At 44.0% G+C, this 20140-nt stretch overlaps 1 protein-coding gene across 2 annotated transcripts in view; it reads left to right on the forward strand.

Annotated features, from left to right (window-relative positions):
* The window catches only part of mindy3 (MINDY lysine 48 deubiquitinase 3), a 53914-nt gene extending 34608 nt beyond the window's left edge, over window positions 1–19306 (forward strand). For both annotated transcript variants that reach the window (XM_021593061.2, XM_021593064.2), the window contains 3 exons: window positions 17028–17115; window positions 17901–17972; window positions 18292–19306. In XM_021593061.2, coding sequence (XP_021448736.1) covers window positions 17028–17115; window positions 17901–17972; window positions 18292–18441 — 310 coding nt within the window. In that variant the 3' untranslated portion in view covers window positions 18442–19306. The remainder of the gene's footprint in view (window positions 1–17027; window positions 17116–17900; window positions 17973–18291) is intronic.
* The last annotated feature ends 834 nt before the right edge of the window (window positions 19307–20140 follow it).

Genomic DNA, 20140 nt, shown 5'->3' on the forward strand with positions numbered 1-20140 from the left:
AGGACTGCCCATGAGCCCAGCTAGGGTCGGGCATCCTGGGACAGGCCCTTTTCCGCAATTCCAAATAGAAAACCCACTTTGAGAATTTCTCAACAGGCCATGTTTCCCTCAATTACGAGAGGACAAAGGTTGCAGACCAGCTTACCTCGATAACGAGAGGGCCAAGATTTGAGTTGATGGCTGAATCTTTTAACCATACCACGTGGTTAAACTCTTAGACTATCGATACCAACAATAAGAACAAGTCTTTGATATGAATTACTAGTCTGCAGCTAGGAATTCAGTATCATTGAACGCAAAGACCGACAACTGCCAAAACATCTATCCATAACGAAATTAATGAATGTCACTCTGAACTATCCATCTAACCACGTCAGAGAGGGCGGACATACTCTCTAACAGAAACAAACTTTTCAACAGAGACCCCGACGACACACTGAGCGTAAATATATATATATTGATTGCAATTGTTCCTGAATGAGTGAGCGTTCATGTGCAAAGGATTAGCATTTCAATTGTTATAATTATCAACTGTTGTCTTTTCTCAGTCAACCCCCACTTCCCTTTTGTACAACAAGCCGCTATGCCGGTTTAGCCCACTAGGGCACATTCCCCTATCAATTCTTGTAACCATATTTACTTTGTTTGTTTGTGTGTGCACTTCTGTGATTGTTTAGTTAGTTAATAAATAAATGATTTAAGACCATTAGTGTATGGATGACTCAGAGTGAAGACTGGGTTCGTGCAGATAACCAACAATTTACGACGTTTGGAATGAGACTAACGTGAGGTAAAATAAAGAATAAATCATTAATCAGAAGACTAATTGATCAGAAATAAAATATCTGAAAAGTTATATTAGGAAAATTATAACTTGAATCTGAATATTTTCCTTGGTGCCCCGACTTCCTAGTTATTTACATTTGCCTGATTAGTTAATCACCAAATGCTAATTACAGAGAATCTTTGATAAAAAATAAGTCTTCAGTTAATGATAGTAAAGACATGACACTGGCGTCTTTCTCTGACCTGAAAATCAATGATGTCATGATTTGACCTCATTTTTCCCCCACTTCCCAGTTTAAGGTATTAACAGACACAATCACTGTCACCATGCAATCCTTCGTCTATACATTTCTGTGGGGATGTCTTATGGTTAAAAGCAGGGTTTGAATTGATGGGATATGTGAGGATTTCGGCCTTGTTATAGAGAAGTGCAAAAAGCATATGTTACCACTTGTTTGCTTAGTCATAGGAAAAGCAACAGTCCATATTTTATAAAGTGATCTAGGCTGTAACAATGATAAACTCCACAATTATTTCCAGTCTACTAACCTATTGAAGGTCTTGCGCAGCCTAAACATCACAGGAAAATGTGGTTGGTTTATTAAATGCTTCATAATGTAGAGCTATGCAACATACCAAAAAGTTAGAATCGGTATGGGTCTATTCATCGACCAAACACCTTAATAGATACAAACGTTATTCAGGAGAATCCCAGCCTGTTTTGATCACAGATCATGATGAATCCTGAACATTTAAGCTGTTTGTCATTGATTTAGCACACAATTGCTTACATATTTGATACACGTGTAGACCTATATTTAATCTGGAATTGACAAACAAAAGCCTGACTAGGATCCTGACTTTCCCCCACGTCATATTTATTACCAATTAGGCTAAATGTATACCTATTAATTTGCATAGGCTAACCATTGCGATTAATGCCATTTACCATCTTCTGCTTTTTATGAATAAACAGGCATCAGAGTAAACATATAATTTCAATGCCGGGGTGCAAAGGAGCAAAATAAATAACAGTATAGGGATGAGGTGGGCTATTTACAGGTGGGCTATGTGCAGTTGATCTGTGAGCTGTGAGCTGCTCTGACAGCTGGTGCTTAAAGTTAGTGAGGGAGCTATGAGGCTTCAGTGATTTTTGCATTTCGCTCCAGTCATTGGCAGCAGAGAACTGGAAGGAAAGGCAGCCAAAGGAGGAACTGGCTTTGGGGGTGACCAGTGAAAGATACCTGCTGGAACGCCTTCCATTGGGCGGGTGCTGCTATGGTGACCAGTGAGCGGAGATAAGGCGGGTCTTTACCTAGCAAAGACTTATGATGACCTAGAGCCGGTGGGTTTGGCGATGAATATGATGCGAGGGCCAGCCAACGAGAGCGTACAGGTCGCAGTGGTGGGTAGTATATGGGGCTTTGGTGACAAAACGGATGGCACTGTGACCGTCCAGAGTAGTGATGGTGGGCAGGTGCTGGCAGCGATCATAATTGATGTATACAGAGAAATTGACCCCTGTGGCACCCCCATAGAGACTGCCAGAGGTCCGGACAACAGGCCCTCAGAGTTCAGTGTGTCAAATCGATCTGAGATGTAGTTGGTGAACCAGGCGAAGCAGTCATTTGAGAAACCAAGGCTGTTGAGTTTGCCGATAAGAATGTGGTGATTGACAGAGTCAAAAGCCTTGGCCAAGTCTACGAGTACAGCCGCACAGTATTGTTTCTTATCGATGGTGGTTATGATATAGTTTTTGACCTTGAGCGTCTCTGAGGTGCCCCCATGACCAGCTCAGAAACCAGATTACATAGCGGAGACGGTACCTGTGGAATTCGAAATGGTCAGTGATCTGTTTAACTTAGCTTTCAAAGACCTTAGAAAGGCAGGGTAGGATAGATATAGATTTGTAGCAGTTTGGGTCTAGAGTGTCTCCCCCTTTGAAGAGGGGGATGACCACGGCAGCTTTCTAATCTTTGGGGATCTCAGATGATATGAGAGGTTGAACAGGCTAGTAATAGGGGTTGCAACAATTTCGGCAGGTAATTTTAGAAAGTGAGGGTCCAGATTGTCTAGCCCAGCTGATTTGTAGGGGTCCAGATTTTGCAGCTCTTTCAGAACATCAGCTATCTGGATTTGAGTGAAGGAGACATGGGGGAGGCTTGGGCAAGTGGATGTGGGGGGTGCAGAGCTGTTGATCGGGGTAGGGGTAGCCAGGTGGAAGCCTTAGCCTTTGCTTTCCTGTGTATATTGGTTCCTAAGTTTCCTGAAAAGTTGCATATGGCGGGAACTATTCAATGCTAATGCAGTACGCCACAGGATGTTTTTGTGCTGGTCAAGGGCAGTCAGGTCTGGAGAGAACCAAGGGCTATATCTGTTCCTGGTTCAAACATTTTTGAATGGGGCATGCTTATATAAGATGGTGAGGAAAGCACTTTTAAAGAATAACCAGGCATCCTCTACTGACGGGATGAGGTCAATATCCTGTCTCCTAGAGATGAATGTACTTTGGTGCGAAAAGTGCAAATCAATCCCAGAACAACCGCAAAGAACCCTGTGAAGATGCTGGAGGAAACCGGCACAAAAGTATCTATATCCACAGTAAAACAAGTCCTATATTGACATAAACTAAAAGGCCTCTCAGCAAGGAAGAAGCCACTGCTCCAAAACCGCCATAAAAAAGCCAGACTATGGTTTGCAACTGCACATGGGGACAAAGATTGTACTTTTTGGAGAAATGTCCTCTGGTCTGATGAAACAAAAATGGAACTGTTTGGCCATAATGACCATCGTTATGTTTGGAGGAAAAAGGGGATGCTTGCAAGACGAAGAACACCATCCCAACCGTGAAGCATGGGGGTGGAGCATCATGTTGTGGGGTGCTTTGCTGCAAGAGGGACAGTTGCACTTCACAAGATAGATGGCATCATGAGGAAAGGAAATTATGTGGATATATTGAAGCAACATCTCAAGACGTCAGTCAGGAAGTTAAAGCTTGGTCGCAAATGGGTGTTCCAAATGGACAATGACCCCAAGCATACTTCCAAAGTTGTGGCAAAATTGCTTAAGGACAACTAAGTCGAGGTATTGGAGTGGCCATCACAAAGCCTTGACCTCAAACCTATAGAGAATTTGTGGGCAAAACTGAAAAAGGATGTGTGAGCAAGGAGGCCTACAAATCTGACTCAGTTACACCAGCTCTGTCAGGAGGAATGGGCCAAAATTCACCCAACTTATTGTGGGAAGCTTGTGGAAGGCTACCCGAAACTTTTGACCAAAGTTAAACAATTTAAAGGCAATGCTACCAAATACTAATTGAGTGTATGTAAACTTCTGACCCACTGGGAATGTGATGAAAGGAGTATAATCTGAAATCAAGCATTCTCTCTACTATTCTGACATTTCACATTCTTAAAATGAAGTGGTGATCCTAACTGACCTAAAGACTTTAAAAAATGCTACTTAATAATATAATACCCTACATTATTTATCTCATATGTATACGTAAAACTGTACTCTATATCATCTACTGCATCTTTATGTAATACATGTATCACTAGCCACTTTAAACTATGCCACTTTGTTTACATACTCATCTCATATGTATATACTGTACTCGATACCATCTACTGCATCTTGCCTATGCCGCTCTGTACCATCACTCATTCATATATCTTTATGTACATATTCTTTATCCCTTTACACTTGTGTGTGTATAAGGTAGTAGTTTTGGAATTGTTAGCTAGATTACTCGTTGGTTATTACCGCATTGTTGGAACTAGAAGCACAAGCATTTCGCTACACTCGCATTAACATCTGCTAACCATGTGTATGTGACAAATAACATTTGATTTGATTTTGACTGGGAATGTTTACTTGGTTCAAATGTCAGGAATTGTGAAAAACTAAGTTCAAATGTTTTTGGTTAAAGTGTATGTAAACTTCCGACTTCAACTGTATTCATGCATTAAATGTGAATACCTGGGAGGCAAAATAAGCCAAATAAAACAAAGATATTCTCATACATATGTGTGTCGCATACACATGGCATCTCTGATCTGCTTGCCTCAATAAATTAATACTAGGACATTGGTAGCCAGGATTAGCTATATCAAATCAAACTTAGTCACGTGCGCCGAATACAAGTGTCGACCTTACCGTGAAATGCTTACTTACAAGACCTTAACCAATAGTGCAGTTCAAGAAGAGTTTAAGAAAATATTTACCAGATAATAAAAAGTAACAATAACGAGGCTGTATACAGGGGGTACCGGTACCAAGTCAGTGTGCAAGGGTACAGATTAGTTGAGGTAATTTGTACATGTAGGTAGTGGTGAAGTGACGATGCATAGATTAACAGTGAGTAGCAGCAGTGTACAAAACAAATGGGGGGGTCAATGCAGTAGCAGCGTATCTAGGCTCCTAATAATTGCATAACGGTGCAAGTTAGACACGTCATGTTTTATTAGCATTTTTTTTATTGAAGGATTTATTTAACAGGGCAAGTCATTTGATAATAATTTACAATGACGACCTACCCCAGCCAAACCCTAACCCGGATGACGCTGGGGCAATTGTGCTTTGCTTTGCCTTGTCACATTTTATGCACCCAGCTAAGGCCTTGGATGGATCAAGTTACACTGAGATGGGCACAGGGGTATATGTACAGTCATTTTTAGTGTGGTGGCAAATTAGTTGAACAGGAGAAGAGGATGTGGTTGCTTGTGGAGGGAGATCAGTGTGGGTGGTGGGTAGAACAGCTGCAGTGATGCTGATTGGTTGCTCTGGCTCATTACATCTTGACTAACAGCTGAAAAGCCGTCATTAACATACTCCCGGAGATGGCAATATATTCAGTATTCACCGAGTGAAGTAGCCTACCATCCCCATTTTACAATTTGTATTCATCAATTAAATAAATGATACTACAGCACATTCAATTACATTATTGTAGGCTATAGACTACTCATGTATCTACCTTGTACAAATCAAATCAAATTTTATTTGTCACATGGTTAGCAGATGTTAATGCGAGTGTAGCGAAATGCTTGTGCTTCTAGTTCCGACAATGCAGTAATAACCAACAAGTAATCTAACTAACAATTCCAAAACTACTGTCTTGTACACAGTGTGAGGGGATAAAGAATATGTACATAAGGATATATGAATGAGTGATGGTACAGAGCAGCATAGGCAGATACAGTAGATTGTATCGAGTACAGTATATACATATGAGATGAGTATGTAAACAAAGTGGCATAGTTAAAGTGGCTAGTGATACATGTATTACATAAGGATACAGTCGATGATATAGAGTACAGTATATACGTATGCCTATGAGATGAATAATGTAGGGTGAGTAACATTATATAAGGTAGCATTGGTTAAAGTGGCTAGTGATATATTTACATTTCCCATCAATTCCCATTATTAAAGTGGCTGGAGTTGAGTCAGTGTCAGTGTGTTGGCAGCAGCCACTCAATGTTAGTGGTGGCTGTTTAACAGTCTGATAGCCTTGAGATAGAAGCTGTTTTTCAGTCTCTCGGTCCCAGCTTTGATGCACCTGTACTGACCTCGCCTTCTGGATGATAGCGGGGTGAACAGGCAGTGGCTCGGGTGGTTGATGTCCTTGATGATCTTTATGGCCTTCCTGTGACATCGGGTGGTGTATGTGTCCTGGAGGGCAGGTAGTTTGCCCCCGGTGATGCGTTGTGCAGACCTCACTACCCTCTGGAGAGCCTTACGGTTGAGGGCGGAGCAGTTGCCGTACCAGGCGGTGATACAGCCCGCCAGGATGCTCTCGATTGTGCATCTGTAGAAGTTTGTGAGTGCTTTTGGTGACAAGCCGAATTTCTTCAGCCTCCTGAGGTTGAAGAGGCGCTGCTGCGCCTTCTTCACAATGCTGTCTGTGTGAGTGGACCAATTCAGTTTGTCTGTGATGTGTATGCCGAGGAACTTAAAACTTGCTACCCTCTCCACTATTGTTCCATCGATGTGGATAGGGGGGTGTTCCCTCTGCTGTTTCCTGAAGTCCACAATCATCTCCTTAGTTTTGTTGACGTTGAGTGTGAGGTTATTTTCCTGACAGCACACTCCCGAGGGCCCTCACCTCCTCCCTGTAGGCCGTCTCGTCGTTGTTGGTAATCAAGCCTACCACTGTTGTGTCGTCCGCAAACTTGATGATTGAGTTGGAGGCGTGCGTGGCCACGCAGTCGTGGGAGTACAGGAGAGGGCTCAGAACGCACCCTTGTGGGGCCCCAGTGTTGAGGATCAGCGGGGAGGAGATGTTGTTGCCTACCCTCACCACCTGGGGGCGGCCCGTCAGGAAGTCCAGTACCCAGTTGCACAGGGCGGGGTCGAGACCCAGGGTCTCGAGCTTGATGACGAGCTTGGAGGGTACTATGGTGTTGAATGCCGAACTGTAGTCAATGAACAGCATTCTCACATAGGTATTCCTCTTGTCCAGATGGGTTAGGGCAGTGTGCAGTGTGGTTAAGATTGCATCGTCTGTGGACCTATTTGGGCGGTAAGCAAATTGGAGTGGGTCTAGGGTGTCAGGTAGGGTGGAGGTGATATGGTCCTTGACTAGTCTCTCAAAGCACTTCATGATGACGGAAGTGAGTGCTACGGGGCGGTAGTCGTTTAGCTCAGTTACCTTAGCTTTCTTGGGAACAGGAACAATGGTGGCCCTCTTGAAGCATGTGGGAACAGCAGACTGGTATAGGGATTGATTGAATATGTCCGTAAACACACCGGCCAGCTGGTCTGCGCATGCTCTGAGGGCGCGGCTGGGGATGCCGTCTGGGCCTGCAGCCTTGCGAGGGTTAACACGTTTAAATGTCTTACTCACCTCGGCTGCAGTGAAGGAGAGACCGCAAGTTTTCGTTGCAGGCCGTGTTAGTGGCACTGTATTGTCCTCAAAGCGGGCAAAAAAGTTATTTAGTCTGCCTGGGAGCAGGACATCCTGGTCCGTGACTGGGCTGGATTTCTTCCTGTAGTCCGTGATTGACTGTAGACCCTGCCACATGCCTCTTGTGTCTGAGCCGTTGAATTGAGATTCTACTTTGTCTCTGTACTGACGCTTAGCTTGTTTGATAGCCTTGCGGAGGGAATAGCTGCACTGTTTGTATTCGGTCATGTTACCAGACACCTTGCCCTGATTAAAAGCAGTGGTTCGCGCTTTCAGTTTCACACGAATGCTGCCATCAATCCACGGTTTCTGGTTAGGGAATGTTTTAATCGTTGCTATGGGAACGACATCTTCAACGCACGTTCTAATGAACTCGCACACCGAATCAGCGTATTCGTCAATGTTGTTGTCTGACGCAATACGAAACATGTCCCAGTCCACGTGATGGAAGCAGTCTTGGAGTGTGGAGTCAGCTTGGTTGGACCAGCGTTGGACAGACCTCAGCGTGGGAGCCTCTTGTTTTAGTTTCTGTCTGTAGGCAGGGATCAACAAAATGGAGTCATGGTCAGCTTTTCCGAAAGGGGGGCGGGGCAGGGCCTTATATGCGTCGCGGAAGTTAGAGTAACAATGATCCAAGGTCTTTCCACCCCTGGTTGCGCAATCGATATGCTGATAAAATTTGGGGAGTCTTGTTTTCAGATTAGCCTTGTTAAAATCCCCAGCTACAATGAATGCAGCCTCCGGATAAATGGTTTCCAGTTTGCAATGAGTCAAGTAAAGTTCATTCAGAGCCAACGATGTGTCTGCTTGGGGGGGGGATATATACGGCTGTGATTATAATCGAATCATTGAATGAAATTGCGTACCCGTCCATGTTTATAATTGAATTGATCCATTAAATAAGTAATACTAGCACATCAAATTACGTTATTGAACACTAGCCTACTCCGCTATCGATACAGTAAATAATGTTACCTACGTGCTTTTGACAATACGGGGCAGCAGGGTAGCCTAGTGGTTAGAACGTTGGACTAGTAACCGGAAGGTTGCAAGTTCAAACCCCCCAGCTGACAAGGTACAAATCTGTCGTTCTGCCCCTGTTAACTGTTCCTAGGTCGTCATTGAAAATAAGAATTTCTCCTTAACTGACTTGCCTAGTTAAAGGTAAAATACATTTAAAAATTTTCAAATAAACCACATTTGCCTTAACACAGTAAATATTTCCTAACAATATCACAACATAAATATAGCCTACTTACTCCTCAGTTGGATCAAGGACATCTTGGTAATTATTTTAATTGTCTCTAATAAGGAAACTATCTGGAAACTATGACTTCTGTCACTTGTAAAAAAAAAAAAAAAAATGTCTGAGTTATGTCTGAGTTGCCGCCTAGCTCTCAAATAGCATGCCAGTCTCTCACTCTATGAACAGTCACTGCAATCCAGATTCCTTGGGACGTACTTAGCCTTTACTAACACTAAACTTAACCAATTTACATTTATACTTGATAGGTGTGGACATCCCAAGGATCCCGAATAGCACCTATGAACTCCTGAAAGCCGTGGACACAACTCTTATTGGTTGTTTGATGTGGAACTGGTAACAACAGTCTGTGAATTGGCTAACAACATTTAGATCTGTATACAGCGAGATAAGATAACATAACATGCCATGTGCTGTTGAGGGAAAGAAAGATCATCTATAGATTGGGCATTTTTTCTAGGCCATTAGCGATATCAGGAAATACACAAGCCGTAGACAACACTATAGTTCAAGGTGGCTACGTTGGAATGTCTGCTTGCACAGGAAAAATTGTATGTTTCTAACATTTATGGTTGAGATTTAATTATAAACTATGCACATTATGACTTTCAAATGTTAGTAAGGTGTTGGTGTCATGTCAGGTGGTACAGTTGCCTAGGCCTTATGTCCCTTATCACCCCCCATAGCATTCTGTTATGTGAACGATGGGTTGAGCCTTGGATATAGCAGCCAGTATTGCTCCAAACGCGCATCACTCGTTTGCTTACAGCCAGTAGTGATCCCACCCCTTCGCACTTTTCAGTCCATCACGCACGTAAGCAACTAGCTTGCCTGCTCTAGCCGCACTGATTGGTGAAGTAATTTAATTAGCGAAATGTTAAAAAAAATAAAAAATAAAAATAAAAAAAGGAACTGGATCAAGAGCCTTTCTGTCTAATTTGTTTTTTTCGTTGGGTAACCTGTGAGTAGAATTTGAGTTAGATGTATAACTTTGAGCTGGGATGTCTGTCCTGCGAATAGTTTAGGTCAAATGTTTGCACTGCACTTGTTAGCATTTAGTTAGCATTCTCTATGGGATTTTACATGTACTTGTTAGCATTGCTAACCTTCGGATTGCAGTGGGGTTTGAAAATGGCGCCCCTTGTGTTCAGTGATATTACTGAATATCCCAGGATGGCACAAGGTCGGTATGACAATCTGGATACCTCCCAAGCATACTGCCAGGGTCCAGGTCTGACAGAATCTGTGCAGAAGATCTTGGTGCTGCTGTAGGCTCTCCTTAGTTGGGGAGAAAAGCACCAGATCATCAACAAATGATAGACATTTGACTTCAGATTCTAGTGGAGTGAGGCTGGGTGATGCAGACTGTTATAGTGCTCTTGGCAATTCGTTGATGTATACACTGAGTGTACAAAACATTTAGAACACCTGCCTAATATTGAGTTGCAATTTGTTGGGCTATGGACTCTACATGTTGTCGAAGCGTTCCACAGGCCCATGTTGGCACCAATGCTTCTCACAGTTGTCAACTTGGCTGGATGTCCTTTGGATGGTGGACCATTATTGATACACACAGGAAACTGTTGTGTATGAAAAATACAGCCGCGCTTGACGCAAACCAGTGCCCCTGGCACCTATTGCCATACCTCATTCAAAGGAACTTAAATATTTTGTCTTGCCCATTAACCCTCTGAATGGCACACATACACAATCCATGTCTGAATTGTCTAGAGGCTTAAGTAATTTTTTTAACCTTTTCTCCTGCTGTTCATCTATACTAATTGAAGTGGATTTAATTTGTGACATCAATAAGGGATCATAGCTTTCACCTGGGTTCACCTGGTCAGTCTGACCTGGAAAGAGCATAATGGTTTGTACACTCAGTGTATGTTGGAGGGTGGGCCTCAAGCTGCATCCCTGTTGCACCCCACAGCCCTGAGGAAGGAAATGTGTTTTTTGCTCATTTTAACCGCACACTTGTTTGTGTATGGTCGTGGCCAAAGGTTTTGAGAATTACACAAATATACATTTTCAGTCTGCTGCCTCAGTTTGTATGATGGCAATTTGCATATACAGTGGGGCAAAAAAGTATTCAGCCACCAATTGTGCCAGTTCTCCCACTTAAAAAGATGAGAGGCCTGTAATTTTCATCATAGGTACACTTCAACTATGACCGACAAAATGAGAGAAAAAAAATCCAGAAAATCACATTTGTAGAATTTTTAATGAATTTATTTGCAAATTATGGTGAAAAATAAGTATTTGGTCACCTACAAACAAGCAAGATTTCTGGCTCTCACAGACCTGTAACTTCTTCTTTAAGAGGCTCCTCTGTCCTCCACTCGTTACCTGTATTAATGGCACCTGTTTGAACTTGTTATCCGTATAAAAGACACCTGTCCAGGATGTCTTGCTCCCAGGCAGACTAAATAACTTTTTTGCCCGCTTTGAGGACAATACGGTGCCACTGACACGGCCCGCAACTAAAACATGCAGACTCTCCTTCACTGCAGCCGACGTGAGGAAAACATTTAAACGTGTCAACCCTCGCAAGGCTGCAGGCCCAGACGGCATCCCCAGCCGCGCCCTCAGAGCTTGCGCAGACCAGCTGGCTGGTGTGTTTACGGACATATTCAATCAATCCCTATCCCAGTCTGTTGTTCCCACATGCTTCAAGAGGGCCACCATTGTTCCTGTTCCCAAGAAAGCTAAGGTAACTGAGCTAAACGACTACCGCCCACTAGCACTCACTTCTGTCATCATGAAGTGCTTTGAGAGACTAGTCAAGGACCATATCACCTCCACCCTACCTGACACCCTAGACCCACTCCAATTTGCTTACCGCCCAAATAGGTCCACAGACGATGCAATCTCAACCACACTGCACACTGCCCTAACCCATCTGGACAAGAGGAATACCTATGTGAGAATGCTGTTCATTGACTACAGCTCGGAATTTAACACCATAGTGCCCTCCAAGCTCGTCATCAAGCTCGAGACCCTGGGTCTCGACCCCGCCCTGTGCAACTGGGTACTGGACTTCCTGACGGGCCGCCCCCAGGTGGTGAGGGTAGGCAACAACATTTCCACCCCGCTGATCCTCAACACTGGGGCCCCACAAGGGTGCGTTCTGAGCCCTCTCCTGTACTCCCTGTTCACCCACGACTGCGTGGCCATGCACGCCTCCAACTCAATCATCAAGTTTGCGGACGACACAACAGTGGTAGGCTTGATTACCAACAACGACGAGACGGCCTACAGGGAGGAGGTGAGGGCCCTCGGGAGTGTGGTGTCAGGAAAATAACCTCACACTCAACGTCAACAAAACTAAGGAGATGATTGTGGACTTCAGGAAACAGCAGAGGGAACACCCCCCTATCCACATCGGTGGAACAGTAGTGGAGAGGGTAGTACGTTTTAAGTTCCTCGGCGTACACATCACAGACAAACTGAATTGGTCCACCCACACAGACAGCATCGTGAAGAAGGCGCAGCAGCGCCTCTTCAACCTCAGGAGGCTGAAGAAATTTGGCTTGTCACCAAAAGCACTCACAAACTTCTACAGATGCACAATCGAGAGCATCCTGTCGGGCTGTATCACCGCCTGGTACGGCAACTGCTCCGCCCACAACCGTAAGGCTCTCCAGAGGGTAGTGAGGTCTGCACAACGCATCACCGGGGGCAAACTACCTGCCCTCCAGGACACCTACACCACCCGATGTCACAGGAAGGCCATAAAGATCATCAAGGACAACAACCACCCGAGCCACTGCCTATTCACCCCGCTATCATCCAGAAGGCGAGGTCAGTACAGGTGCATCAAAGCTGGGACCGAGAGACTGAAAAACAGCTTCTATCTCAAGGCCATCAGACTGTTAAACAGCCACCACTAACATTGAGTGGCTGCTGCCAACACACTGACTCAACTCCAGCCAATTTAATAATGGGAATTGATGGGGAATGATGTAAAATATATCACTAGCCACTTTAAACAATGCTACCTAATATAATGTTTACATACCCTACATTATTCATCTCATATGTATATACTGTACTCTATATCATCTACTGCATCTTTATGTAATACATGTATCACTAGCCACTTTAACTATGCCACTTTGTTTACATACTTATCTCATATGTATATACTGCACTCAATACCATCTACTGTATCTTGCCTATGCCGCTCTGTACCATCACTCATTCATATATCTTTATGTACATATTCTTTATCCCCTTACACTTGTGTCTATAAGGTAGTAGTTTTTGAATTGTTAGCTAGATTACTCGTTGGTTATTACTGCATTGTCGGAACTAGAAGCACAAGCATTTCGCTACACTCGCATTAACATCTGCTAACCATGTGTATGTGACAAATAAAATTTAATTTGATTTGTCCACAACCTCAAACAGTCACACTCCAAACTCCACTATGGCCAAGACCAAAGAGCTGTCAAAGGACACCAGAAACAAAATTGTAGACCTGCACCAGGCTGGGAAGACTGAATCTGCAATAGGTAAGCAGCTTGGTTTGAAGAAATCAACTGTGGGAGCAATTATTAGGAAATGGAAGACATACAAGACCACTGATAATCTCCCTCGATCTGGGGCTCCACGCAAGATCTCACCCCGTGGGGTCAAAATGATCACAAGAACGGTGAGCAAAAATCCCAGAACCACACGGGGGGACCTAGTGAATGACCTGCAGAGAGCTGGGACCAAAGTAACAAAGCCTACCATCAGTAACACACTACGCCGCCAGGGACTCAAATCCTGCAGTGCCAGACGTGTCCCCCTGCTTAAGCCAGTACATGTCCAGGCCCGTCTGAAGTTTGCTAGAGAGCATTTGGATGATCCAGAAGAAGATTGGGAGAATGTTATATGGTCAAATGAAACCAAAATATAACTTTTTGGTAAAATCTCAACTCGTCTTGTTTGGAGGACAAAGAATGCTGAGTTGCATCCAAAGAACACCATACCTACTGTGAAGCATGGGGGTGGAAACATCATGCTTTGGGGCTGTTTTTCTGCAAAGGGACCAGGACGACTGATCCATGTAAAGGAAAGAATGAATGGGGCCATGTATCGTGAGATTTTGAGTGAAAACCTCCTTCCATCAGCAAGGGCATTGAAGATGAAACGTGGCTGGGTCTTTCAGCATGACAATGATCCCAAACACACCGCCCGGGCAACGAAGGAGTGGCTTCGTAAGAAGCATTTCAAGGTCCTGGAGTGGCCTAGCCAGTCTCCAGATCTCAACCCCATAGAAAATCTTTGGAGGGAGTTGAAAGTCCGTGTTGCCCAGCAACAGCCCCAAAACATCACTGCTCTAGAGGAGATCTGCATGGAGGAATGGGCCAAAATACCAGCAACAGTGTGTGAAAACCTTGTGAAGACTTACAGAAAACGTTTGACCTCTGTCATTGCCAACAAAGGGTATATAACAAAGTATTGAGAAACTTTTGTTATTGACCAAATACTTATTTTCCACCATAATTTGCAAATTCATTAAAAATCCTACAATGTGATTTTCTGGATCTTTTTTCTCATTTTGTCTGTCATAGTTGAAGTGTACCTATGATGACAATTACAGGCCTCTCATCTTTTTAAGCGGGAGAACTTGCACAATTGGTGGCTGACTAAATACTTTTTTGCCCCACTGTACTCCAGAATGTTATGAGGAGTGATCAGATGAATTGCAATTAATTCAAATGAACTGAATCCGCCAAAAATATTTCCACTGAATTTCAGCCCTGCCACAAAAGGACCAGCTGACATGTCCGTGATTCTCTCGTTAACACAGGTGTGAGTGTTGATGAGGACAAGGCTGGAGATCACTCTGTCATGCTGATTGAGTTCGATTAACAGACTGGAAGCTTCAAAAGGAGTGTGGTGCTTGAAATCATTGTTCTTCCTCTGTCAACCATGGTTACCTGCAAGGAAACACATGGCGTCATCATTGCTTTGCACAAAAAGGGCTTCACGGGCAAGGATATTGCTGCCAGTAAGATTACACCTACATCAACCATTTATCGGATCATCAAGAACTTCAAGGAGAGCGGATCAATTGTTGTGAAGAAGGCTTCAGGGTGCCCAGGAAAGTCCAGCAAGCGCCAGGACCGTCTCCTAAAGTTGATTCAGCTGCGGGATCGGGGCACCACCAGTACAGAGCTTGCTCAGGAATGGCAGCAGGTAGGTGTGAGTGCATCTGCACGCACAGTTAGGCAAAGACTTTTGGAGGATGGCCTGGTGTCAAGAAGGGCAGCAAAAAAGCCACTTCTCTCCAGGAAAACATCAGGGACAGACTGATGTTCTGCAAAAGGTACAGGGATTGGACTGCTGAGGACTGGGGTAAAGTCATTTTCTCTGACGAATCCCCTTTCCGATTGTTTGGGGCATCCGGAAAAAAGCTTGTCTGGAGAAGACAAGGTGAGCACTACCATCAGTCCTGTGTCATGCCAACAGTAAAGCATCCTGAGACCATGTGTGGGGTTGCTTCTCAGCAAGGGAGTAGGCTCACTCACAATTCTGCGTAAGAACATAGCCATGAATAAAGAGTGGTACCAACACATCCTCTGAGAGCAACTTCTCCCAACCATCCAGGAACAGTTTGGTGATGAACAATGCCTTTTCCAGCATGATGGAGCACCTTGCCATAAGGCAAAAGTGATAACTAAGTGGCTCGGGGGACCAAACATTGATATTTTGGGTCCATGACCAGGAAACTCCCCAGACCTTAATCCCATTTGAGAACTTGTGGTCAATCCTCAAGAGGCAGGTGGACAAACAAAAACCTACAAATTCTGACAAACTCCAAGCATTGATTATGCAAGAATGGGCTGCCATCAGTCAGGATGTGGCCCAAACGTTAATTGCCAGCATGCCAGGGTGGATTGCAGAGGTCTTGAAAAAGAAGGACCAACACTGCAAATATTGACTCTTTGCATCAACTTCATGTAATTGTCAATAAAAGCCTTTGACACTTATGAAATGCTTGTAATTATACTTCAGTATTCCATAGTAACAGCTGACAAAAATATCTATAGACACTGAAGCAGAAAACTGTGGAAATTAATATTTGTCGTTCTCAAAACTTTTGGCCACGACTGTACATGTATTTTTTTTTTATTTTTTTTATCCCAACACCGCTTTCTATCAGTTTATAGCAGACCCTCATGGTAAATTTAGTCAAGCTTTTTTGAAATCAACAAAGCATAATAATACTTTGCTTTTGTTTTGTTTGTTTGTCAATTAGGATGTGTAGGGTGAGTATCTTGTCTGTCGTATGGTAACTTCGTAAAAAGCCAATTTAGATATTTGCTCAGGACGTTGATTTCACTGAGGAAATGTAGGAGTCTGCTGTTAATGACAATGCAGAGGATTATTTCTCTGACTGCAACATCAGATGACACACAAACCCACACACACAGTCTTAACTGGGTTATCAGCCTCTGTCTGGGCATGTAACACTCTTTCTGCCTTAAAAGGGAAATGTTTCTCTGTTTTATCACTGTGGAATAAGAATAATATTCCTGCTCTAACACACAGGAATGTCTAGTGGTATATTTAGTATCACACACACACACACACACCAGAACTCCTCATCAGACGGGGTTACCGTACATTTCTCCAGTGTTTGCTTTCTTACACCAAATCTTTTACACAGAACATGACACATTTATACCTCAGACAGCCCTTCTCACTACCAGCACCCCCTCCTTCCTCAGCTCCACCCTTCCTCCTCACCTCTACCCCTCCCTTCTCCACCCCTTTGGCCTCTCCTCACTTGCACCCCTTGTCCTCACCTGCACCCCATCGCCCTCCCTCACCCCTTCCCTCCTCACCTCCACCCTTTCTCTAGCTCTCACCCAATGTCCCTTCTCAATTCCCCCTTCTCTCCCTCCAACTGACATAAGTTTTATCATTGCTTTAAAACAGGGACAATTTTTAAGATTTTCTGAAGAATTGGAGGTATGTCTCATTGCTGTGCTTAGACTATAAGATCATGTTGAAATGTTTGACAAACGTAACTCTTTCCTCTCTTTCTCTCCCTCGCTCCGTCTCCAGTGTGAGTCTGATGAAGAGTAAGTTGGATCCAGAGGGCTTGGGGATCGTGCTGCTGGCTCCGTTCCTCCTGGAGTTCTTCCCTGATCAGGTAACTGAAGAGGAGCTGAGATACTTCAAAGCTGCAGCAATATCCATAAAACAAACTGCGAAGACCGATAAACAAGAAATATCTTTGGCGTATGCATGTACGTACATGAGCGCTTCCGTTTTGTTAGTGGTTTGTGGCTGACGATGGATATGAATTTTTTGAATCAAATCTTTTACAGCAATGCAATGGTGACCGAAATGTTTAAATATATGTTTACACAAACCCCTGCTCAGACAGGGTCTCAGTGGCAGGGAACCATGGCTGAAGAGAGAGAGAGCGAGAGGCAAAGAGAAAGAGGTGGGAAAGGGAGGTGGGGACAAAGAGAGAGGAGCGGGAAGTGTGTTAAAGTGATCAGGGCTTCGGGGACTCACCAGAGGAATGGCCCTCGGCCACAAAGAAATTATACTGCCATTAGCCAACTGGAGACACACACACACACACAGACTGAGGTTATGGTTTCACATAAACACACTCACACAGTCTATTAGCATTCTGGAACGTCCCAACAAAGTGTTTGGGCCTGTGTCGTTATTGACTGGTTTCTAATATAGGCTGTTCTGTGGGATTGGGGTTAGGGTTTCACATGCGTAAACACACACACACGCATTCACACACACATACGTGGGTTATGGGTTTCAGGCTAAAGTATGCTGAATTGTCTGTGGGTTAGAGAATGTTCTCTAGTCAAACTGTGGGTTCCGATATACCCACATCTTCCAGAGCAGAGTTATCGACACACACACCCCAGGGATGATTGTTAACTGGTTTATATATTGTGTTTACAGGATACTGGAATCCCAGACTCCTTCCCTGTCTACCACTACAATGGCCTGAAACAGTCCAACCACAACGAGAGGGTAAGATATATGTAACCGGTTCAATCGGGTGACGTCACTCGCTCTGAGACCTGAAGTAGTTGTTCCCCTTGCTCTGCAAGGGCCGCGGCTTTTGTGGAACGATGGGTAACGATGCTTTGAGGGTGGCTGTTGTTGATGTGTGCAGAGGTCCCTGGTTCGAGCCCAGGTTGGGGCGAAGAGGGACGGAAGCTATACTGTTACATTGATGCTGTTGACCCAGATCACTGGTTGCTACAGAAAGGGAGGTCAAAAGGGGGGGTAAGAATGAGAATGTAATGTGTGTGTGCATACTGACTGTGTGTGTGTTTCTCTTTGTCAGGTGGAGTATGTGCAGGGTTCAGCCCTGGTCCTGGGCTTTGAGGACCCCATGGTGAGGACAGATGACACTCCGGTGAAGCGCTGCCTCCAGACCAAGTGGCCCTACATAGAACTGCTGTGGAATACTGACCGCTCCCCTTCACTTAACTAACTCGCTGCTAGGGTCGTAGAGGACTGACTGATCTCTAAAGGAAAGAAGGCCACAAAGACTGAGAGACACAGTGCATGTACACTGTTGCACACACAGGAATTTGCTCACTGTCCTGGGCAGGAGAAAAACACACACAGAACGCCACTACACACACTTGACATACAGACACACTTGTTTACTGTTAACTCTGTTGTGTTTTACATGACTGTAAATTAAGTCACAGGATGTTTTTGGTTTGTTGTAAAAAGCTGAATGACTTATCACTCTATAGATGACTCTGTTTTATACTCTGGGATATATTCACCTAATAAGAACTACATATAAAGGAGATAGCTGACCTCGTTGGAATGTAAACCTGTAACTGACTGACTGGATCAATGCTTCTGTACCACCCAGCTGTCTGACTGTTAAAGAGAAACAACCAAAGCTTTTTCCAAGACGCGCGTGCACACACACACACACACACACTCCTATTCTAACTACAGCTAAGTTAGTTTGACCTCTTAGTACTGAGGCAGGGTATCCCTGACCCAGATTAGGTTTACTGCATTATCTCCATTGAAATAGTCCAGGAGCAGTCTCAATCTGGGGCTGGGAAGCTAGCCTCAAGGGTTTTCACAGGAGATTAGAGTAAAAGGGTAACGCACACACATACACACACCCTGGTGTTTACAGCATAAAGGGACCAATCACAGCAGCGATATAAGGAAATTCCTCCTGTTTAGTGGTTTGACCTGGGAGTAGAACCTTTGGCTGGTTTTACACTTCGAGTGACTTCTCTCTTCATACCAACACAGGAAGTGATATGGTATTCATGTATTTATTGCCCCCCCTCCCAAAAAACTAATAAACCCATTTTTCTTCACTTGTGTGTGGGCATGTTCGATGTTGCAGGCGACTGCCGACTGACTAATCTACACATCACCTTGATCGTAGTCTCACCTAACCATCTGTCTACTTGCATCATAAGTAACTACTCATTATTGTTTGTAGATCAGTCAGTCACAATTTACCCACAATTCATCATTGATTTCAACAGAATGCTCTCGAACATGGCCTGTATGTATGTGCTTGCATGTCTCAGTCTGTGGTGTATGTGTGTTATTGGAAAGGGGATATCTCTGTGTTTTTTGGATGAGTCTGGGAGATAGAGAGAACAATAACGGATGGTTGAACTATTGAGCGCACACTGAAACTCATACAAATTAGAATGCTTTTACCTGGTGAATGACCATCATAACACAGGCATGTGGCACACCAAAGAGAGGAGCACTACTCTTGTTCTAGTCCTCTCGGTGTGTGTGTGTGTACACGCACACGCATGTGTATCCTCGCCAGGTAAAAAGTTTCTAAGAACTGATATCCTGTTGAATATCTGAAGTCTCTCTTTTCATTCTGTTCATCTTGGATTTACACGAAACAGTTGAGAAAGAACAGTCCACCTCTCTATCAACATTGTTCAAAAGGGCAATTTTAAGAGTGCTGTTCACGTGTGTGTACACTGGGTTAAACTGTCCACCTCTGGATGCCTGCACACAGCAAGAAGAAACACGCTCACACAGCATATGTGCTCTATGAGAATGGCAGGTATACAGGCACTGTACATTCTATGTTTGTGTCTGTCTGTTGTTGGTCACCATATGCATGTGTGAGACCATATGCTCGTCTGTAATGTAATGAGCCACAATGGTTCCATCTG

The sequence above is a fragment of the Oncorhynchus mykiss genome, chromosome 3 (genome assembly GCF_013265735.2).
Source record: "Oncorhynchus mykiss isolate Arlee chromosome 3, USDA_OmykA_1.1, whole genome shotgun sequence".
NCBI lineage: Eukaryota > Metazoa > Chordata > Actinopteri > Salmoniformes > Salmonidae > Oncorhynchus > Oncorhynchus mykiss.